This window comes from Aspergillus neoniger, assembly GCF_003184625.1.
Source record: "Aspergillus neoniger CBS 115656 unplaced genomic scaffold BO87scaffold_16, whole genome shotgun sequence".
Classification (NCBI taxonomy): domain Eukaryota; kingdom Fungi; phylum Ascomycota; class Eurotiomycetes; order Eurotiales; family Aspergillaceae; genus Aspergillus; species Aspergillus neoniger.
In genome coordinates this window covers 329,769-350,949 of record NW_020291144.1, presented here as the reverse complement: position 1 = coordinate 350,949, position 21,181 = coordinate 329,769, and the positions used below count along the sequence as shown (strand labels likewise).

Below are 21,181 nucleotides of genomic sequence, written 5' to 3'. Positions count from 1 at the left end.
CACTGCAACGGTCTGAGATTTGGCAGGCCGGGATAGTCTTTAGCCATATTCGAACCAACTCACTTTCAAGAACTGCATACATAAATAATGGAGATTCTGTAATCTCCTGTACAGAACCGTATGCAAATCCCGGCTATACGCCCAAATTTCGTTCCGACAAACCGGGACACCCGACTGGGCCAACCGTAATATGCTCTGAAGTTTCCTTGTCGGAATTGGCCGACAAATATATCCCTGTAAGGAAACGTCATGATCAGACCCTGGTCGTCGGAAGTCAACGCTTATTGTACTCCTCTAGTACTATCCTAATATGCAATGATGTCATCTTTTTACTATTTTTCTCATCATGAGTGATGAGTGTTCGGGTGGTGCAGTGGTATCTACCACGGATGGTACTCCTACGGTTATTTAATATGAGATTTCTCTAGTCTACGCTAAAATACATAGTAGAGTAGGTTCCGGATTTCCACGGCTGCTTTTGACTAACTACGATAAAGGAGGGATGAGGGATTGATTGGATACTATATATCTGATGCTGCGGAGAAGAATAAATTTAATATATCCCCAGATGCAAGATTATGAAGGAGGATTAGTGTGATTTATATGATTTTTTTTTTCACTGTTTCTATGTTTAGTATAGTGAAATTTATTGTAGGTTCTTAAATCCTGATACAACTTAATCTCAGAATTGTGAAGTAGTATTACAGTATCTTTTATAGTCCCTTTCTATGACACAGTCTAATATAATTTTGTAATAGATCTAGTGGGTCATGAATCACCTGCTTCCGCGTGTCCATGTATGCTGTCTAAATAAGCCTAATTCTACTGGTTCGCAGGTAGCTGCGGGTAAAGATAATTTTTTTGGTCTTGTAGTAGCAACATTCTTAGGTTGTTCTTTGACAATGCCCCGTATCATTTTGTACAAGGGATGGTCAATAGAGCCACATACTGTATAGTGTTTGAGATGGTAATCCACATAGTACTAAACTGATAACAATTACTCAAACCACTCGGCCACACTGACTGTTTCATACTTTCTTTGGAACAATTTAGGCCTGATACAGTATTGCCCTGTTTAGGCCCTATACTCGATGGCACTGTTAGGAGTTCACATTCAAGATGTCAGACAGCATCCATGTGATTGCACATGTTGTTCCCATCTACATGGAAATCAGAGATAATGCTATGCTTAACACATGAATAATGCTCTACCATGTGGAGTTCGCAATGGTGTGGTGTTAGGGTAGGTCAGTGAGCGGCCTCGGCGCAAGCCCTGGATTACAATATCTCGGTCATACTAATAGTAAATCCCTTCGCTGGGGGAAATCTGGGACCAACATTTCGTGAACCATTTTTCATATGTCTCTGATTTTTCTTTTTTCTTTCTTTTTGTTGGGAGTCTTGTTGAAAGTCAGTAGTCTGTTGTTCACATATCTAACTTCACCCGGCCACCTCGCACGAATTATCCTGGATCTGCCAGTCATCCCATCTCTGAATGATAATACCCTCATCAAAATCATTCATTCGCCCATTCAATCAAGCACTGCATCCACAAGCTCTATACCCCCAACAGACCCATTCTCAGATTGCAGGAAATCAGACAACAACAAAATGACCACCACCGACCCCCTACAAGAACCATGGCTGATTACCATCCACCCCCTAACCACCTCCATAGCCATACTAGCCCTCACCATCTACCTAACCCTAGTCCAACACCTTCGATACCAGCGCAAAACAGCAATAGAAGCCCCATTCACCACCAACAAAAGACCCCTATCAAGCATGACCATCGAAGAAGCACACGCAATCATAACCCAACTACAAGAGCTAGAATTCCCCTATGCGTTTGCCAAGGCTCGTCGTATGGCTCTCTTGAAGGTACGCACGACCATACACAGCATAGACCCCTGACTCTACGACCAAGCTAACTAATCCCAGGCCGGAGGCATCCCCACCATGTCGAAGCTATTCGCCGTGACAGGCCAGAATAACCGACGAAACGCGGGTAAACGCGCCGTCGACACAGAGATTCTTCTCCGAGAGTCGCAGTCCCAGCGGAGAGATTCGGATCGCTATGCGACTGCTGTAGCGAGGATGAATTATCTGTATGTGGTTATATATCCTCATTGGTATTATTGAACTTGTTTGTTCTGACTAACCACTATAGTCACGCGCGCTACCGCCGCGCCAACAAAATCACCGACGACGATCTCCTGCATACACTCGGCGATGGACTCGCTGAGATTCTGAACGTCATTGAGCGAGAAGAGTGGCGGGGTCTTACAGACGTGGAGATCTGTGCTCTGGGGATATTTCATAAGAATCTGGGTGAGGATATGGGAATCCCGTTTGATGTGCTTCCGTCGAAGGCGGAGGGGTGGGAGGATGGGGTGCAGTTTGCATTGGAGTTGACTCGTTGGACGGTCCAGTATGAGGAGAGGGTTGCGAGGTTTACGAAGACGAATGATCAGTATGTTCGTGTTTATGTGGATTCTGCGCTTCCGGGGTTGGTGAGGCCTGTGGTGAGGCGGATGTTGGGTGCTGGGTTGGATGAGGTTATGAGGTTGAGTTTGGGGTGGGTTTTATACATCGTCCTGTGGCAATTTCAGTTATTCATTGGGCCCTGTGCTAACAGATCTCTTAGACTTGAATCCCCCGGATACTTCTTATCATTCTTGATTAACGTCGTGCAAACCTCACGGAAACTATTCCTCCGATATCTCGCCCTCCCGCGTCCGACTTTCCGTGCCGTCAAATTAGTGCACGACGTGCCAAATCAGGAGACGAAGTTGTACAACTTTGAGAGAAAGGTCCTGCAACCGTGGTATATTCGACCTACTGCATGGTCGAAATGGGGTCCTGGGGCCTTGCTGATTAGATTGTTCGGAGGCAAGGTGCCTGGTTCGCGTGGGGACCGGTATCAATCACAAGGATACGATTTGATGACAATTGGGCCAGAGCCACAGAAGTGTAAGGGAGTGGAGGAGATGAGAGGTGGTATTGAGGTGATTAAGGCGAGGGGAGTGGCGATGTGTCCGTTTTCGAAGGCGAAGTTGGATCATCTTGGTGCGAATTGACGGAGTTGTATATTGTTTATATCGAGGGGGCGATACTACCATGCCTTGGATAAGAAGTGTAAGAGGTGAAGAATCTTGTGCTTAGATGCATTTGAGGACATTTGAAATTAATATTTGTTATTATTGATGGGTTCTGGCCGTACCTGTAGATGTTGGCTCTTAGACATATCACTTGATGTTGATGTCTGCGCTATGCCCTCCTGATCTGAAGCGAGATCATATACTGACAAAAGCCTTTCTAAATATTATTTTGTTGTGGATAAATATTACTTCCAGTAGTATTGAGTTCAAATGAAAAGAGTGATAACGACAGTTATCATACTACATTCAAGTCCGAACATAGTAACCATCCCCACACAGATATTACAATCAACCCAATCCAAGCCCCGAGGCAAACAATTGCTAGGTCAAAGCGATCTACCTACTAGCGTGTCAATCATATATTATGATCCATTCTCCGCACCGAACCCTGCAACGCACGCCTAACATCCACCTCCCTAAACCCCGGCGCACGACCAAGAATCACAAGCCCAGGAAGAAGCCCTAGTACATCACTCATCAGCATTTCACCCAAACCCCAACTGGAACCATCAAAAAATCCACTTACTCGAAAAGAACCCCTCAACATCCAAAACATACTCCCCCACAGAATCCCCAGACCCAGACCCACTACACCTCAAGAACAACCCCCCATTCGTTACATCCCACCCCATCAATCCCAAAAACCCCTCGACATCACGACAATCAAACCACGTCCCTCCAAGTCCATACATCTCCAACATATCATCCCTACTCTTACTACTACTACTACTGCTCATCACCCCCAACACCCTCCCCGGCATCCTCCTATTTCGCGGTACATCCCCGTCAACACCTCGGAAATGCGTACCCGCGCCGCCGATACCATAGAAAGGTAATCTCGGCACTTCTAGCGGATCGGTGCACCCGCCCGTCAGGAGCTGCTTGAAGCGAGGCTGTGTCTTTTGTGGATCTCGGATGCAGGGGACGAGACGAAAGACGCGATAGATGGTGGATGGGTTGGAGCGCGGGTCGGTGAAGAGACGGTAGGCGTGCTCGAGGGTGTAGCGGTGGAGTTTGCGTAAGAAGCGGGGTTCGTGGAAGGCGTAGGTGTGGTGTTTTGTTGGTAGAGGAGGGGGGAGAAATGTGAGTGGTTGATTGTGGGTCAGAGGGTGGTGGTTATTGGGGTGTGTTGGTTGTTGGTGATGTTGATGTTGTGCGGATGGAGATGGATCTGGTTCTGTGGATGAGGATGAGGAAGAGCATAATGGTGTAGTATCGTCTGTGCTGGTTGCGACGGGAGTGTCATCACCGTCATCGGACAGGAGAATCTCATGAAGTCGTTTTAAGCGAGTATGGATTGTAGGATGTAGTTGCTGTTCCTCAGTGGCGACATCAGCGAGTAGCCCTGCTACCTCTTCCCTGACGATGCGGAATCTCGCTTCAAGCTGCTCGGCTCTGTCGATCGCATTTCGGAACACGGCTTCCTTTTTGAGTCGGTATGTGCGCTGAGCACGACGGACTTGGGTGCGACGATTGGGAGAGAGAATGGCGGTGCTGTTGGTGGTGGTGGCGGTGGTGTCTAGACGGGGCCGTCCTACTGTTTGCTTGATCGACGGGGTGTCATTTCCCACGAAATATCCCTTGTCTGGGCATGTAGGAAGCTTGTTTTTGCAAGGTTGATGTATTTGTTGTATTTACTAGCTTGTCTACTGTCCTGTATGGATTGACTGTGGCAACAGATTTCATCAATTTCTGTACTGCTTGTAGTGTAGGAGTGAAGTTTGGTTCTGATATTGTAATCTCGGGAATGGAGCCTCGGCATAATGTCAACCACCCAACGTTTATTTCTTCTGCTCCACAGACAGTTCCCAACGTTGTCCCAATTTAAAACCCGCCTATTCCACACATTGTTTCTCGGTGGATCATCATATCCGGATCTTGTAGCCTCTCAAGCATGGCTGTATCCATGGCTACGATTTTTGCATTCTTCACTGCTTTTAAGCCTCGTTCGAGCGTCAGCAATGTAGTTTGCAGGACCGAGCAGGCTCAGCTGCTTGATCATACAAACCGTGCCTGATCTGCGTGAAATAGCTTGAGCGATGCTGAAACCATGAAATCCAAGTCAGTGGCACCAGTCTTTACCCTGGCTTCCTCAATGCTCTGCCGACTGGCAATCAATTTCTGCGCCACATGACCCCATTCCACCCTCTGCTTGGGCACATGGACCTCCGAAAACGACGGGCTTATCTCCACGGGTGTCAGTCGACCATCCTTCTTACGCACCTGGCCGTCGACAATGACGGTATTGATATCACGAATTGATGAGTGAAGGGCAATAGCTGCAACCGGGTCCTGCTCGCTCGCGCACACCATCCCCGGGCTGGTTCCGTCGAAGATGACTAGATCGGCAAGCTTCCCCACTTCAATCGAGCCCAACTTATCTTCCATATGTAGGGTACGGGCACCCTGAATGGTTGCCAGACGGAAAACGTCTTGTACGGAGAGGTCCAACGAGCGGGGAGTCTTTCCACGGGCAATGACCTCTTCGTTCCGACGAGCTCGTTCGGCTTGTAACCCAAGACGCATAGCGGTAACCATGTCGCTAGAGGTGCTGCTATGACAGTCGATCCCAAGAGAACTTATCTTACTACATCCCTCCTGGAAGCAGACTGGGTATCCATGTGCCATCTGCAGTTCCGATCCTGGGGTGGAAGAGACCCATGATTTTGCCTTGGACAGCTTCTCGACGTCGCTTGATGTGAGATTTGTTGCGTGGGATAGGATGATATCTGGTCCGAGCAGACCATAGCTATCGAGGAGATCGACAAGTGAATCATCACCTGTTCTGGTTAGTTCTGTACATATTCCGTGTAGGATAACCTACTGAAGTGCCCCCGAACGTAGTGCGTAGTTATAACCTTCGTGCCTGCTTTGCGGGCTCTGTCGTACAGTGATACCACGACATCCTTTGGGAGCATGACCCCATCGAAGCCCAACCCTATTTCGACTCTGCCGTCTCCATATGGAGCTGCAGTAGCGAGATCACTCAGCTGCTTTACCACCCAATCATCTAGAAAATTTCCGCCAGGTACGATCTCCGGCTTCCATGACTTGACAGTGAGAGTGGGGGTGTAGCAGAAAATTGATCTAATTCCGGATGAGACCGTGGCTTGGAGGCCATGCAAAGCTATACTGGGTGAGCCTAAAGCTGGAATAATCGGAGTTTATCCACTTACAATGAGCGGCCGTGACATTCATATGGGCATGATCTACGACCGTTGTGGTGCCGGCATCCAAGGCCTCTAGACAGCCTGCCAGCTGGCCCCAGAAGATATCTTCGGGTGAATAATTGATTTGTTGAAGGTTTCCTACATCTATAAGCAACCAATAGCACCGAGTTCAAGAAATTAACTGACCAGTGGGCATATACTCTATCAAGGTATGGTCGGCATGACGTCCCTTGAGCTGTGTCTGCCACAGATGATGGTGCGTATCAATAAACCCAGGCGACACAATCTTGCCCGTGCAGTCGATGATCTGAGTGTCGGCCGATGGAGGTGCAATATGCGACGAGATCTGCGCTATCTTGTTCCCCTCAATTAACAGAGAGTGCTCGCGGAGTGGTGTAACATCATCCCCGGACGGGACGAGGATGGTCGCGTTCTGGAGCAAGATCGTAGAAGGCATTTTATGACAATGACTTGAAGATTCTATAAAACTTAATCTGCGTGAAGCGGGATATTTATACAAATGTTCCCATGGTTCCGATGACATCGAGCGGGGAAGCTAGGGAGCTCAATTTCCGTGTTCGGATAGGTGGTGTGACTAGAATTCCACGTCACTCCTTTGGGAGTTATTTTGCTGTTCCAGAACAGCCTAATTTGTAAATCTGAAGCTCCGGACACCGAAGACGCGAAATCCGACCGTTGAGCCGGAAGTGCAATCGGACATAGGGGATTGCGGACTTAGCAATTTGTTGAAACCTTATGTTCAATGTGGTATCGGAGATCGATAATAGCCGCCATATAGGACAATTCCATTGATACAGATGGTGCTCTTCGCTGTGGGCGCACTTTTTAAGACTCTGGATAACTTTTAAAATACGCTGTCTTCCAATCCTGTAGTCACTGATGGTTTTTCGCTGTCGCTAATCAAGGGGAAATCATACCCTTTGCATTGGCAGTACTTTGTGCCAGTTATCCCTTACGCAGTGATTTCTAGCTGAATACAATCACTTCAGACCGCAAGTACGCAGCCAGAATGGAATGTATCTGTCAATCCGATAGAAATGTAGGCTCCAGCTAACCCTTTCATCGGTTCTTTGGGTAGGAGAAGCAGGCTCATGTTTGCAGGTCATATCGGAGAATAGTTCACTTCTCTGATCATTGTAGAATTGTAGAATGTTATGAGCTAAGGGGGAACGTAGTGCTGGCCTGACCAAATTAAATAGTCAACAGCTTTCTCGGCAGGCGGTGATTGCCAATGACTATCTGGGCATGAATACTTTATCAGCATCGTATTACCTCAAGCAGCGTATGTATAGAGATAAAAGACCTTTGTTGTTCTCATACTATCACACTGTTTGTGAGGCAATAGAGAGTATTGAGAGAATCACACGTCAAACAACAGACTTCTCAGAAGAACAAAGGAAAAGCGAGTTGGCAATTGTTGATTGTATGACAACTCCAGTGGAATCAAGACTGAAATCATAGGAAACTTGAGAGCTCAAGCACATGACTGTTACCAAGTGGTATGGTAACCCCGCCTTCCAAATTAGGTATACTATAACCTGTCAGTAAACATGACGCTACAATCCACATATCCTACGAGAGCTTATCCAAATACACCTGCTCAGGTTCCTAACTTGACAATAAGCTAAGGTGCCCCTGAACACAAATCACAATGGTATTGATTCCTCTTATCTCTCTACCTCGGCACGTGAAACATCCAGCCTTATAATACCCCCCCAATGGCAACACCACCATCAGAACAACAATCACAAGATCTGATTTCCACCATCTACTCCCACCACTCATATAAAACGCTCAGATCTAAACACACCAACAATTCTATACATCTAAGCCAACAGCACAACAAATCCACCCACTCATCATATATACACCAAAGTCTAAGTCTATCAAGCCTCTAGTCTACCATCACACCACCCCACCCCCCACTATGCATGCCCCTCACCAACTCACTCCTTAGTTCCTCCCCGCCTCCCTCTCAGCCACCATCTCAGCAATATGCGGATTCAACCAATACTCCCCCAACACCTCCGTACTCAAGTTCTTCGCACCATCAATCCGTCCCTTACATTTCTCCCCACTGCCACACGTACACTCAAAAGGCTGATCCATCTCCCACTCCGTTGACGGGTAGAAGAACGTTAACGGTTCCCCCGCCTTCAAGTCGCGGTTATCCACCACCCGCACCTCCATGTTGTGCATGTCGAAGTTGACTGTCGGATCGCACGAGTGGTTGCAGTACACCAGATCGGAGTTCAACTCGATGTGGCTGTCCCGTCCCGTTTGCACAGATGTGTAGGCTTTCTTGGACGGTGTGGTCCCAGTGATTTTGCATAGCAGGGAGCCAGCGGGTGCGGACACCAGACTGTATGCCCCGCTGGCGAAGGGGATCGGGCTGCGGTTGACTTGGATTAGGTGGGGGTGAGTGGGAGTAGGTTCTTGTGTTGTTGTAGCGGTGGTGGTTGTGGTTGTCATTGTGGTTGCCATTTTGGAGGAGAGGTAGATGGAGAAATAGTAGTGATAGTGGTGGTGGTAGTAGTAGTAGTAATATAGGTTGTATTGTAGGTAGATAGTTAGGTAGGTGGGAAGAAGTTAAGAGCGTTACTGGGAGTACCGACGGACACCTCTTCCCCTCCTTAAGTATCGGCGCAAAGGACCTCCAGCATGTTGCATCGGCCGAGGATGTCTACAGACGAGTGGATCTGGCAGCAGATGATGACGCAGGACTATTGGCAGAGTCATGGAGTTTAAAGTGGGAGGGCGGGAATGATCACGGAACAGGCACCTTGTTTATGGTTATCTGGTGGATCAGCCGAGGTACATCACGTAATAGTACTGGGTTGTCTGCATTAGAGTGCAGTCCTATTCTTGATGCGTGCATGAGTTTCTTAGTCTAATTTTTGGGCCCAATAAACCAGGTAGTTAGTTAGTTTGAAATATCGACATCAGTCCACGCCATTCCACACATCCCCGCTTCTATTGAACATCCAAACAAAGGACGACCAGAACCAGCACAAACTCAATTCAACCGCACCGTAAACTCCTGTCCATTCAACCACCGCTCGAGATTCTGGGCCACTTCTTCATACCACCCATGGATCTGCTCATCCACATATCCCATATGCGGTGTCAAGAGCACCTCACTCCGCCCATCCTTCCCCCACGCCGTCGTTCTCCACAGACTATCCGCCGGCAACGGCTCGGTCTCAAACACATCCAACGCCGCCGCGGCAATCCCACCCCGATTCAGCGTCTCCAACAACGCCGTCTCTTCCACCAACGGGCCGCGTGACGTGTTCACAAGCAGGGCCGACTTCTTCATCGCTCCGAGCTCCTCCCGCCCCACGATCCCCCGACTCCGCTCCGACAGAACATTATGTAAACTCACCACATCCGCCTGCCGGAAGAAGTCCAGCTTCTGGGGAATGGCCTCAAAGCTACCTGCAGGTAATCCCATCGCCTCTGCTTGCTCGTCCGCTTTCTCCTGCGTTAGGTTCGTCGACCACGCAATCACCTTCATCCCGAACGCCTGGACTGCTACCCGCCCCACCTGCGCCCCGAGCTTCCCGACACCGAGCAACCCGAGCGTTCTGCCTGCCAGCGACAGACCAAGTGATCCCTGCCATTCGCCGCGTTTGATGGCTGCGTCGTCGCGCGCAATGTGTCGTGCTGCTCCGAGGATCAGTGCCCACGTGTGTTGCACCGTGGAGTGGACACCGGTGAGGCGGTACTTTGTGCCTGCGACGGGGATGCCCCGCTCCGCGCAGTAGGCGGAGTCCAAGGCGAGGTTGCGCGTGCCGGTAGTGAGGAGAAGCTTGAGGTTGGGGAGCGCGGACAAGGTCTCCTTGGAGAAGGGAGTGCGTTCGCGCTGAGTGACGATAACCTCGAATGGGTACAGGCGCTGGATGAGTTGCTTGTGCTGGGCGGGGTCGCGCGGGTTCAGAGTGTCGGGGAAGTAGCTGATGTCGACGCGGGAGGTCAGGTGGGCAAAGTGCCGGGGGGAGATGTTTTGGTAGTCATCGAGAATGGCGACTTTGGGAGGCATCCTGATGGTGTGTCTATGTAGAATGAATGCGTGTAGAGGTGATGGATAGAAAGTAACTATCTATGGTGATTAATAATTGGTAGGAAAAGCCGGCTTATAACCCGGGATGAGGGTATATCCGGAACCCCGCGATGAGCTCAGATTCTCCCCGCACCGATCATCGGAGGGGCAACTTCGGATAAAGGGTCTTGATGCAGGGACAGTACTCTAAATCTCTAATTTTAAAATATATAGTGTATATGTACCATTATCGACATTAAAAGGGGATATTTCATTCCTGAGCACCATACACCCAACTAAACTACGAAACAAATACTTTTCATTTTGTCCCACTGTAGATCTACCCCGGATACTCCACTCCACCACCCATCCCAGCAAACAGATCATGGGAGCACAGAGCTATTCCTCCATACTGCTATCAGGTTACATCCACCCGGCAGATCAACAAGCTATCCTAAGTAGCTCCCAGCACCTATCCAAATGTCCAAACATCCAAACAGCGTAGCACACCACCACCACCACCACCACCACCACCTCCTACATCCCCTCCCCCTCCCACTCCGCCGCCCTCTCCAACATCCCAACACTCGCCCTAAACAACACCCTCTCCCCATCCCGATCCGCAACCTCCCACCTAGTTTCAAAATCCACTCTATAAAACCACAACGCCTCTTCCACCGCCCACCCCTCCCGAAACATCACCTCCGGTTCACCACGACAACACGCCCCCGCACCATCCCGGAGCTTATTTTCCTCGGACAAGACGACACTCCCGTCCTGGATACGAGCATTCAGCAACTCCCTGCTCTTTTCGTAGATGGATTCGAGAAGCGCGCCGACGTCGGCGTGCAGGATGCGTGTGGTCAGGTCGGCGTTGTTGGCCACGCAGTCGCGGCCTGTCGTGATGTAGATGGTGCCGAGGTGGTCTAGGGGTGCCGGGCCGGTGAAGGATGGGTGGTTGATGAGGCGTGTGCCCGTGGGGGTTATTTGGGGGGTGAGGGATTGGGATAGATGGTGGAGGGAGGTGATGCGGTCGTGGAGGGGGAGGAAGGGGAGGTGCGTTAGGTAGGTTGTTAGGGTTGGAGGTTGGTGGTGATGATGATAATGAGTGTGGTTGTGGGGGAGGAGGTTTGGGGGGTTCATTTTGGATGGGCTTGATGGTGTGGGAACGGTTTTAATGATGGTGGTGGGGTTGGGAGATTGAAGACTGACAATTCGATAGATCATACTTGTGTTGACTTTTTATACTACTTGCTGGGGGCGTGACTTTTGTGGCTTCATGGTTTGTGTTACTGTCATGATGGTCTGATTGAGTGGTACTTTTCATTTCATGCTAGGGTGAGACTGTGGAATCAATGTATAAATGTATAGTATGGAAGCTATATAAAGTATGATGATGCATAAAAATCAATTCAGTCAGGTCGTCACGGTTGTGCTCGTCGTCCCACGAGTTTGTACATAGATTCTAAAAGGCTTATTCCAGCATTTGCTCCCGTTTTTCTTTCCGTCGCTGATCCACTCAGAGTTTGTTTTCTGTCAGCTTTGTCACTGCCATTTTCCATGCTACCGTCATATTGCTTTTGTCCATCACCACCGTCACCACCATTGCCTCCATCACCACCATTGCCTTCACCACCAAAATTACTGCCAGTTCCAGTGCTGCTTTTTGCTCTAGTGCTGCTGCCTGATCCACTATAGCTTTGGGAACTGTTTCCATTATTGCTGTCATCGTCGTCGCCATCGTCGCCGTTTGCTTTCCGAATGAGCCTTTGCCGATAGCGATGTGCCTCTTCCCTGAGATTCCTCAATGCAGTAACCCCATTCTTAACAACTGCGACGAGCTGATCTTGCCCGAGATCCCTATCAAATAACTTGAACGCCTTAATCGCCGTAATCTGAAAGTCCATCCTTCTCCCCTCTTCTTGAGGAGGAATAGGATGAACAGCGTAGATAGTCATATGGGTAGTCGCAAGCACGGCAACGAATGTGTGCGCCTTTCCGCTAAATTCAATATAGTCTTTTCCATAATGCTCGAGCTCAAAGAGTGCCCGTGCTCCAAGAGCACCACTATGCAAAGCAGCACGTTCTCCAGCAAGTCGATCGTCATGCTTGCATATGTTGTATAAGAAGAAATTCGGCAAGATCATCTTGTCAGGATCTTCTTTGTCTTCTTTCGCACCTTCCAGGAGGTGATAGGGGGTGATATATCCCTCAAGTTCTGTGTGTATTGTTGGTTGGTCTCCTTTTTGGTCTGTGCTTTTGTCTACCCCCTTCCCCTTTCCCGTCGCCTTGTCCTTTCCCTGCCCAATTCCTCTTTTGCCCGACCACACAGGCTCACTTCCCGAACTCTCCTCCTTCACTTGGCCCACGAGGGCCTTCGGATCGGCTCCATCGACGAGATCAGGCCTGGCCGAAATCATGTGCGGCACTATGGGATTCATATTGTAGAAATGCTTTTTGAGTGCTGTTATCGTTCCCTCTAACGGTCCATCTGTATGCCTCCTGGTGCTGTCATATCGGGCGCCGAAGAGGTTCAGGTAGATGCCTGGCAGCACGTTGCTATTAGTCTTATATTGCCTGCACATATTACCAATGCCACGCGCTGCCCCAGGACCAAAATTATCCAGATCGGATCGATTCTGCATCATTATCCGTCGAAGATCACCGATATTGAACGGCTCGCGCTCCCTACCAAACCGTTTCTCGGCCCCGTTATGATTCAGATAGCCTTCTAAATTCATGTCGTAGATAGCGGGCATACTGAGTTTGGGGACATCGAATTCGCGGTTTCGATTGTTACGATGTTGATACTAGATTAGACATTAGCTTGTAATGAATCTGGCTTATAGTAAAAGGCAGAAGCCTACATCACACAGGTGCGTCAGATCTGGCCCGCCTCTTCTCGCAAAGTCCTCGACAGACTTGCAGTCAGTTTTCAAAGGTGGTGTCTCGTCACGACCGTTTCCCCATCTGATCTTTCCTTCGCGGTGGCGGAACTCCATAAGTGCGCTGTAAGTCAAATGGATCTTTGGATGCTGATCCCAGTATTGCTGGCTGAAAAGCTTTCTTTGCCTTCGACGGGCAGCCGACTTCTTCGTTTTTGCCATTCCTCCTTTCAAGGGCAGTGGATCTAGATGACGAGCTGGTTGGGATACTTGCGGAGGGCTGGTGTGCTGGGATTTTAGCTCGCGTTTGACACGCTTTGCGCTGGCCTTTTGGTGGGGTTGGTTGGCGTTTGGCGGAGTGTGTGCCATAGTGGTACAGTGCGGTTGATCTTTCTTTTTGTAGGAAGTGTTGGATTTGACCATGACACATCTTGAGAGTCCCGCCCTGCTTTGCTTCTACATATAGGCGGGTTGGTTGCACAGTGCATTGTAAACGCCGGGTTCATTGTTTGCCTGTGTTGGTTCTTTGTTTCAGCGGTATGGTGTTGCTGACAACAGTGGTCTATTGTCTAGTTCAGGTGTTAGAGACTTTGTTCACTAGTTTCAGGCAGAAGGGTGTTCAAGAAATCTTTGAGATTTTATTGTAGACTGCTCAATAGAAAGAGCTTCCCTTGTTTGTGATACTGTGGTATCTATATACAGCATCATGTTCTACCCTTAAGGCAGGTGCATTGTTCAGACGGCTAATACCTGACGTATAATGCTCATTATACTTTTCTATTCCTGAAACACTCCATAATGACTTCCATTGTTTGCCTAGACGCCCATTATGCTATTCAAACACCGCCAGCAAAGTCTCACACCTTCAAACCCATTCAAAAATATCTAACAAACAAACATCAGCGAAAGCATTCCCATTTCCTTTATGATCATTGTTATTGTTATGATAGATTACTATAAGCACATAGCCTACTATAAGCATCTATGGCTTCTCCACCTTCCCCCTCTCTCTCGTGTACACATCCCTAGCATCATTCAATAGATTCAATCCAAAATGGAAAAATTGGAACAACTCGTGAGTGAGTTCAACTTTCACAAGAAACAGTGGCTGACTGAGAACAGGATATCATCGTCGCAGACCGTTTCAAACTAGTCAATTACATCTCTTCAGGAACCTATGGCGAAATCTATGAAGGTAACCCCCCATCTCTCTTTCCCCCTTTACACAGACTAACCATCCCAGCAACCGACCTCAACACCAAATCCAGAGAGCGCGTTGCGCTCAAAATGGAACGCACCAAGCTCTTTGATTCCCTCACCAGGGAGTCATTCTTCTACGAGAAGCTCCAAAAGGGCAAATCCACCGGCATGCTTAAACTCCACTTCCCTACCGACGTCTGTGATGAGTACCGCGTCATGGGTATGGAACTTCTAGGCCCCAGTCTCTGGGACCTCAGATACTTCTGCGGGGGAGAATTTAGCCTCAAGACAGTTCTTTTGATAGCCGACCAAGCGATTTGTCGATTAAAGTCTTTGCATGACCAGGGTATTATCCATCGGGATTTGAAGCCGGATAATTTCCTCATGGGGAGAGGCCGTGAGGGAAATAAGATTTATCTTGTGGATATGGGCCTGGCGCATGAGAAGGTGCTGGCACCTGGCAATCCGATGAATCATAACGGAGATCAGGCAAATTCGTTCTTGGGTACGAACGACTATGCACCTAGGGCTGCGCATCAGTTGCATTGTATGTTATCCCTTATTACCATTCTGACGATATACTAGTTGCTGCAGAATACTAACCTTCGTGTAGGTCAGACGTATCGTGATGACATGGAGAGCTTTGGCTACGTGCTCATTGACCTTCTCAAAGATAAATTACCCTGGAGTGGTATGACAACTACTATCGGGGGGCAAAGTCCCGAACAGCAGATGGGCAGCAAGAAAAGACGTATCACTTTGGATGAATTGTGCGAAGATCTCCCAGCAGTGTTCAGACAATACTTTGAACACGTGAGATCGCTGCGCTATAACCAGCGGCCGAACTACTCTAAGCTCCGGCAGAGATTCGCAGCCGAATTCAAGCGGCAGGGATTCAGCCACAACTATGTCTTTGACTGGACAGAAAAGCGCTTTAAGGAAGCAATTGCAGAACCAGCTGAGGAAGCGTATGTATCTTTTTCGTCAAGTAGCAACCTTAGCTAGTAGCGAAATATCTACTCTTCTCTAGAACACCCGAAACAACCCCACCATAAGGATAAACAGAAACAGATAGATAGTACAGCACTACTCAAAGCCAAATTGAAACTACCACTCACTCCAACTAAACCAACTTCTCCCCCACAAACTGCTCAAACCCCCTAACCCCCTCCACCAACCCCAACGTCTCCTTCACCTTCCCCTCCTCATACCCCCCATAATACCCAACCTCTTCATAAAACCTCAACATATCCACGACCTGCCACCCCTTCTGCCCCGGCATGAACCCGGCATACACCTCCTCCTCCATCCTGACATACCGAACCTCCTTGCCCATCACCCTACCCATAATCTCCACCACCTCCTCAAACGACCAAACCCCATTAGCCGCATAAACCCTCTCAGTCTCCCCCGTCAGAATCGGAACCACAAACTTCCCCAAATCCCTCACCGCATCAATCAGCGGGATCTTCTTCCCCCCATCCATAACATTATACACAACCAAGTCCGCCTTTTCCTCCGGATCAGGAAGAGGCCTCATGAACGTCTCGAAATTCTGCATGAACATGCCCGGATAGAACACTGATACTTTGATGCCGTGGGATGAGGAGAGTGTGCGTAGTGCCTCCTCAGCAGCGAACTTCGAGTCGAAGACGTCTACTTCCCGCCCGTGAGGGTGGGCGGGCACGGCACTGCTGAAGATGATGTGTTTGATGGTGCTGGGACATGCGGAAATGACGTTTTGTACTTGTGTGAGTTCTTGGTATTTGAGGTCTGGGACTGAGTAGTCCGTTAGGGTTATTAGGATTAGGGTGTGCGTGTTGGTTAGGGCTGGGGTGAGGGTGGCTGGGTTGTTGAGGTCCGTGGGGAGGACTTCGATGCTTTGCTTGGTGAGGGATTGGGCTGTTGGAGAGGATGGGTTGCGGACTAGGGCGCGGAGAGTGTATTCGGTTCGCAGGGTTGGGTGGTTGGTTATAGCGGAGATAATGGAGAGGCCTTGTTGGCTGGTGGCGGGGAGGATGGTGAGGATTTGGGGGGACATTGTGTGGTTAGGTGGTTGAGATTTTATGATGTAAGTGTGTATTGATTGGTTGGTTGTTGAGTTACGGTTGTGGTAGTGGTGAAGCTGCTGTATTAAGTATACATAGTATACTCAGACTTTGTATATACATCCGGTCGGAGATTGTATGGAGGCCGGATCCTGCGTTGCATCTAGTCGTTAGGGGCGGATATAGACGGCATGGGGACTGGTCGGTGTCCGGGTTCTTAGAACCGGCATGGGCCGAGGGTGTCACGAATTTAGTTGCTTAGCTTAGAGATGAATTTTTGTCCAAGTAGGATTTAGAAGTATGTTAGAATGGTATAATTGCTTCTCTTGGGCACAATATTGTATAATTATGATGATTGTCTATTAGATCTACTATTATTTATCCCTTGCATACGCGGACAGAAAAAGTTAGATCGGTAGATACATTGGGGGACAACCAGTGCACGTGGCTCGCTTACTATTCACCCCTTGTATGAGACTACATGATATGGCATCGATCTGTCTACCAAGGTCCTTGATTTATTTGCACTTTTGAGTCCCATGGACATGGTACCCTGTAGCCAGACCCCGGCTCCACTTTCCGCCCGGAAGCTGCAAGCTTAACGTTGACACTTTAAGTCGACCACAATCTTCATAGATCTGGACAGTCTCCCCATGGCAGGTTTGATGCTAAAAGCTTTTTAGTAAGAACTCAGAAAACAGTTATTCGGCATGCATAAAAGTCCGTTCATTGGGTAACAGTGAGTGATAATCCATTCAATGAAACGCCGAAACACTACCCATTCAGCCTTATCTCGTAAGTTACCTACGGTCCCACCGCAACATTTTATGCCTCACAGAGGCGCCATCCCCTCAAACTGCTCAGCCCCTTCCGTAGCATCAAGCCAACATACCCGTCTCTTGGTAAAGACTTCATGTCCTGGCTTGTATCTATTTACTGTCTCATCATCGAAAATACCAGCACGCACGACCCTGAAATCACCCGCGCTTCCATCGGCATTTACTTTATATCCGAAGAGCGGCGTACCTACCAGCACCATAGGTCAATTGATGTTATGCAGAAATTGAGTGATCGACATATCCACATACCACAGTCACCACAGAAATGGTTCACGATCCGAACTCCGCTGTCAGACGTCTTGGGTAGCTCTTTGGGATTCCCCGTGATTTTCACGTTGTCATCTTTGAACACGAAGTTGTAGGAATACAGAGTGCCTGTGACTTTGCGGCAGTCATGGCAGTGGCAGAGGGCCTATTTCTTAATTAGAAGAACTATTCTTGTTGAAGGAGGGTAGATACCTAGTCAGGTACTAACCACTATCATAGGCTCGCCACTAAGCTCAATTTGGACATTCCCGCAGAAGCAGCTGCCTGTCGTCATTGTCAGAGTATGGGTTGTTGGATATTATATACAGAAAATATCTTTCTGAAATGTGCCTTATGAAAGTTCTTCTGCACTGGGAGTGATGAGGCGGCTATATATTCAAGTTAAAAGGGTGAGCTGAGAACAGATTACAAAGCTAAGGTAATCCCAACGTAAGCGGGTTGGGGTTGAGGTAGGTAGTTATTGAAGCCCAACACCTCCCCGTTGAGTCATCGTGGCGGCGTTTCAGCTAATTAGTTTTCAACTACTAGTGCATTGGTGGCAACTATATACGAATCAGCGAACTACTATAACTACTGTACAGTGTTATCTGGGATACCTCATCGGCCTGAGGAGTAGAGTGACTAAACTAGGCCTCGGACCTTGCGAAAGACAAATCAGCCATAGATCTACTAAAACAAGAGTCTTTCCTTGAGCGAGCGGGGTATTAGTGTAGCATAGTAAGTAGTATTAGTCTGCATTACTCTAATTTAGCACTGCCTATTCTTATCATATAACGCCTTACCCCTTGTCTTAGTAACGTATATATGATACTTTGCCTGCAATGCTTGAAAGTTGCTTGATTTGAGACCACTCATTATTTACTATCCGACCAAAAAAAAAAAAAAGAAAAATCAATTAATTCATAAACTATTCTATTCCTACACACTGATGCTACAGATGGTTTTGCAGAGTAAGCCAGCGTACCCGGAATATGACTCTATCTATTCTCTGCAACTTGGCTGACCAAAATTATCTTCCAGTACAATTTGTAAGTGAAAGAGGCGATCCTGTACGAATAAGAATGTAAAAATTACTATTAGTGCCTCTCAGTCCTTACAATGAGTCTGTATAGGAGAGAAGCAGGTGGGCTGCCGCAAGGGGCAGCCCGGGCGGGCGCATTGTGTTGTCGGGCTGCAGTTCGGACTGGCTTATCAAGGAGCCGTCCGAGTGTCTGTACGTCAATGGAAATTAATCCTCTCGTCCTCCGAAAGAGAATTTCATCACAGGGCAGCAATCCTATGACCCTGAACCCAAACCATCTCTCCGATGTCTAGACGAATCAATCTCAATATTACATCTCTTTTCCGTTTGCCCTGGCAAGCACATTGCCGCTTCATGGGACTGAAGCAACACGCGGCCCGCAGCTTCCATTCTGGGACTGCGGCAAATTACGACCTGTACTCTTATACATCTGGTAGATTTATTTTTAACGAATCACTCCGGCTACACGAACGCTACGTTGATTTCGATCATATTGCTCTTTTACGAGAAACTGAAAAGTTTGTCGGTAGAGACCATGGGCATGCTACTCACATCGCTAAATTAGCAGAGGGTGGCTTCAATCGTGTCTTCCTCATAACAATGGATGACGGATTCGAGGTTATTGCGAAGATACCATATCGCTTTACCGGTCACAAGTAATATGCCACTGCTAGCGAAGCTGCTACCCTATGCTTCCTCCATGCAAAAGGCATCCCTGTGCCCCGGCTATATGGGTATTCGTCTTCAGAGGATAACCCTGTCGGTGTGGAATACATCCTAATGGAGAAGGCAAAGGGTGTTGGATTACAGAATTAATGGCATGGCATGAGCAAACGTGATCGGCGTGAGCTTGCATCGAGCTTCGTTGAGATTGAGAAGAAGTTCTTCAACATTCCTTTTGGCTCTATGGGGAGCCTTCACTTCAAAACGGACATTAAGCAGGACCATCAGGCTGCACTATATGCTCCCGACGTACCACACAACGAAGACTCTGAAGTATTCTGTATCGGTCCAACAGCGGATTACATGTTTTCGTACGGTAAAAGAGCCGCTCTGAATATTGATCGTGGACCCTGTGAGTTTCTATGTCGGACATGATAATTCCTCCATTTTCTCATCTTCACAGAGAACAACCATAAAGTGTACCTAGCGTGTATTGCTAGAAAAGAGGCTGAATGGATCCGCTGCTTTGGGAAACCAGTTGAATTGGACTTCCCATATAATGGCGTCTTTCCTGGGTTGAAGTATCCGGCTGATTACTTGCCACTTCTGGACAAGTATCTCGCCTTAGTTCCATTTCTGCTTCCGAAGGACACAAATAGCCGTCTTAATAAACCAACTCTTCGGCATCCTGGTAAGTCTTCAAACTGTGTCGTGCCATCGTTCATTCTAATAAGTCAAAGATATGAACCCAAACAATATCTTTATTTCACCAGAGTCTGGTGCTGTGTCTTGTATCATTGACTGGCAGCACACCTTCATTGAGCCACGCCTGTTGGCAGCTGGCTATCCTCGTGCATTTGAAATCCCTGATCTCCAACAGTCAACTGATCTTAGAGAACCATCACTTCCTTCGAACTATGTGGCCCTGTCGTCCCAGGTAAAAGCCGAGGCGGATGAACTCTACCGGCGACGTTTACTATCTTATTATTACCATATCTTCAACGGTCATTACAACAAACCCCATCTTGAAGCTTTACGTGACCCCACTCTGCTTCCCCGGCAGCATCTCGTTGATAGGGCGGGCCGTCAGTGGAGTGGAAATCTAGTCACTTTGAAGGGAGCTTTAGTCCGGATGGTGGAATATTGGCCTCACCTACCTGATACAGAGGGGAAGCACTGCCCTATAAGTTCTCAGCGGAAGAACTGAATGACTCTCACGATGAAGAACAAACATGGCTCAATCTGAACAAGGTGGTGAGTCAGTGGTATGATCAAGTCGGTGGTGTGTCCGAAGAGGGATGGGTCAGTAACGAACGCTATGATGAGACTGTCCAGAGAGTTGCGGAACTCAAGTCTGCACTAATAGCGAGTGCGGAAGGGGATGAGGAAGACATTCGGCTGTTGGAAGAAGGATGGCTATTTAGGGATCGTGACGAAGTTTATTAACTTGAATTGGGCTCCTTAATACATGATTGGAAAATTCTGTGAGCGAACCATTGATGGTCTAACTTCTTCAAGGGCTAGATTAGTAGTCGTATTGTATTATTGTAATTCCATACCATATTATAGCCAAGTACTGACACAATAGAAGAGCAAGAGCTGACATGATAGTATTATGAAGAGATAAAAACAAGAAAAGAACATCGAAGGCGTTTAACAAAGTATCTTATATATCGGTTCCTTTCACTCCGTATCCATCGCCATAATTACTAATACCGGGAATAATGAATACAAATAACCCAATCTTATAAGTGAAAAAGCTTGCCGGATTCGAACTATTAACCAATAGTTTGAAATACTTACTGCCTGGGGGGAAGACCTGCTGGATAAAGTATGTAGTCTTGCAGAGGCAGATGATACCTCA

At 48.0% G+C, this 21,181-nt stretch overlaps 10 protein-coding genes across 10 annotated transcripts; 3 read left to right on the top strand and 7 right to left on the bottom strand.

Moving 5' to 3' along the window:
- Positions 1 to 1,213: 1,213 nt before the first annotated feature.
- On the top strand, positions 1,214 to 3,080 carry BO87DRAFT_406805 (uncharacterized protein; the record flags this gene model as incomplete). Its single annotated transcript, XM_025626023.1, has 5 exons — positions 1,214 to 1,235; positions 1,637 to 1,881; positions 1,942 to 2,108; positions 2,171 to 2,578; positions 2,648 to 3,080. 5 exons carry the CDS (start codon positions 1,214 to 1,216, stop codon positions 3,078 to 3,080), a joined length of 1,275 nt encoding a protein of 424 aa, XP_025479737.1.
- Positions 3,081 to 3,824: 744 nt separating this feature from the next.
- On the bottom strand, positions 3,825 to 6,788 carry BO87DRAFT_436157 (5-methylthioadenosine/S-adenosylhomocysteine deaminase n1; the record flags this gene model as incomplete). The annotated part of the gene is made up of 7 exons (XM_025627802.1): positions 3,825 to 3,853; positions 3,970 to 4,680; positions 4,716 to 4,746; positions 5,166 to 5,941; positions 5,986 to 6,288; positions 6,338 to 6,469; positions 6,518 to 6,788. 7 exons carry the CDS (start codon positions 6,786 to 6,788, stop codon positions 3,825 to 3,827), a joined length of 2,253 nt encoding a protein of 750 aa, XP_025479736.1.
- Positions 6,789 to 8,305: 1,517 nt separating this feature from the next.
- Positions 8,306 to 9,114, bottom strand: BO87DRAFT_359020 (uncharacterized protein; the record flags this gene model as incomplete). The annotated part of the gene is made up of 1 exon (XM_025621497.1): positions 8,306 to 9,114. The coding sequence occupies exon 1, from the start codon at positions 8,834 to 8,836 to the stop codon at positions 8,306 to 8,308; it is 531 nt and encodes a 176-aa protein (XP_025479735.1). The 5' UTR covers positions 8,837 to 9,114.
- Positions 9,115 to 9,242: 128 nt separating this feature from the next.
- On the bottom strand, positions 9,243 to 10,442 carry BO87DRAFT_376624 (D-2-hydroxyacid dehydrogenase family protein). The gene has a single exon (XM_025623336.1). The coding sequence runs from the start codon at positions 10,392 to 10,394 to the stop codon at positions 9,369 to 9,371; it is 1,026 nt and encodes a 341-aa protein (XP_025479734.1). The 5' UTR covers positions 10,395 to 10,442; the 3' UTR covers positions 9,243 to 9,368.
- Positions 10,443 to 10,931: 489 nt separating this feature from the next.
- On the bottom strand, positions 10,932 to 11,675 carry BO87DRAFT_406799 (uncharacterized protein; the record flags this gene model as incomplete). The annotated part of the gene is made up of 2 exons (XM_025626022.1): positions 10,932 to 11,547; positions 11,662 to 11,675. 2 exons carry the CDS (start codon positions 11,673 to 11,675, stop codon positions 10,932 to 10,934), a joined length of 630 nt encoding a protein of 209 aa, XP_025479733.1.
- Positions 11,676 to 11,818: 143 nt separating this feature from the next.
- Positions 11,819 to 13,648, bottom strand: BO87DRAFT_397020 (uncharacterized protein; the record flags this gene model as incomplete). Its single annotated transcript, XM_025625280.1, has 2 exons — positions 11,819 to 13,204; positions 13,262 to 13,648. 2 exons carry the CDS (start codon positions 13,646 to 13,648, stop codon positions 11,819 to 11,821), a joined length of 1,773 nt encoding a protein of 590 aa, XP_025479732.1.
- Positions 13,649 to 14,333: 685 nt separating this feature from the next.
- Positions 14,334 to 15,484, top strand: BO87DRAFT_397019 (double-time; the record flags this gene model as incomplete). Its single annotated transcript, XM_025625279.1, has 4 exons — positions 14,334 to 14,354; positions 14,402 to 14,474; positions 14,523 to 15,026; positions 15,093 to 15,484. 4 exons carry the CDS (start codon positions 14,334 to 14,336, stop codon positions 15,482 to 15,484), a joined length of 990 nt encoding a protein of 329 aa, XP_025479731.1.
- A 118-nt stretch (positions 15,485 to 15,602) lies between these two features.
- Positions 15,603 to 16,676, bottom strand: BO87DRAFT_459113 (hscarg dehydrogenase; the record flags this gene model as incomplete). Its single annotated transcript, XM_025628926.1, has 1 exon — positions 15,603 to 16,676. The coding sequence occupies exon 1, from the start codon at positions 16,518 to 16,520 to the stop codon at positions 15,603 to 15,605; it is 918 nt and encodes a 305-aa protein (XP_025479730.1). The 5' UTR covers positions 16,521 to 16,676.
- Positions 16,677 to 17,182: 506 nt separating this feature from the next.
- On the bottom strand, positions 17,183 to 18,039 carry BO87DRAFT_406797 (GFA family protein). The gene is made up of 3 exons (XM_025626021.1): positions 17,842 to 18,039; positions 17,616 to 17,778; positions 17,183 to 17,553 (listed from the first exon to the last, which is right to left on the bottom strand). The coding sequence occupies exons 1-3, from the start codon at positions 17,905 to 17,907 to the stop codon at positions 17,360 to 17,362; spliced, it is 423 nt and encodes a 140-aa protein (XP_025479729.1). The 5' UTR covers positions 17,908 to 18,039; the 3' UTR covers positions 17,183 to 17,359.
- A 1,215-nt stretch (positions 18,040 to 19,254) lies between these two features.
- Positions 19,255 to 20,763, top strand: BO87DRAFT_397016 (phosphotransferase enzyme family protein; the record flags this gene model as incomplete). Its single annotated transcript, XM_025625278.1, has 6 exons — positions 19,255 to 19,303; positions 19,334 to 19,452; positions 19,504 to 19,720; positions 19,781 to 20,008; positions 20,058 to 20,452; positions 20,506 to 20,763. The coding sequence occupies 6 exons, from the start codon at positions 19,255 to 19,257 to the stop codon at positions 20,761 to 20,763; spliced, it is 1,266 nt and encodes a 421-aa protein (XP_025479728.1).
- Between the last annotated feature and the right edge of the window lie 418 nt (positions 20,764 to 21,181).

Bases quoted from the DNA above. Each gene is read 5' to 3' on its own strand.
- BO87DRAFT_406797 (XM_025626021.1), bottom strand. From the start codon at position 17,907: ATGACGACAGGCAGCTGCTTCTGCGGGAATGTCCAAATTGAGCTTAGT. The intron at 17,779-17,841 runs GTTAGTACCTGA...ATTAAGAAATAG, and splicing joins GTGGCGAGCCTATGATAGTG to GCCCTCTGCCACTGCCATGA. The intron at 17,554-17,615 runs GTATGTGGATAT...TGGTGCTGGTAG, and splicing joins CCATTTCTGTGGTGACTGTG to GTACGCCGCTCTTCGGATAT.
- BO87DRAFT_376624 (XM_025623336.1), bottom strand. From the start codon at position 10,394: ATGCCTCCCAAAGTCGCCATTCTCGATGACTACCAAAACATCTCCCCC.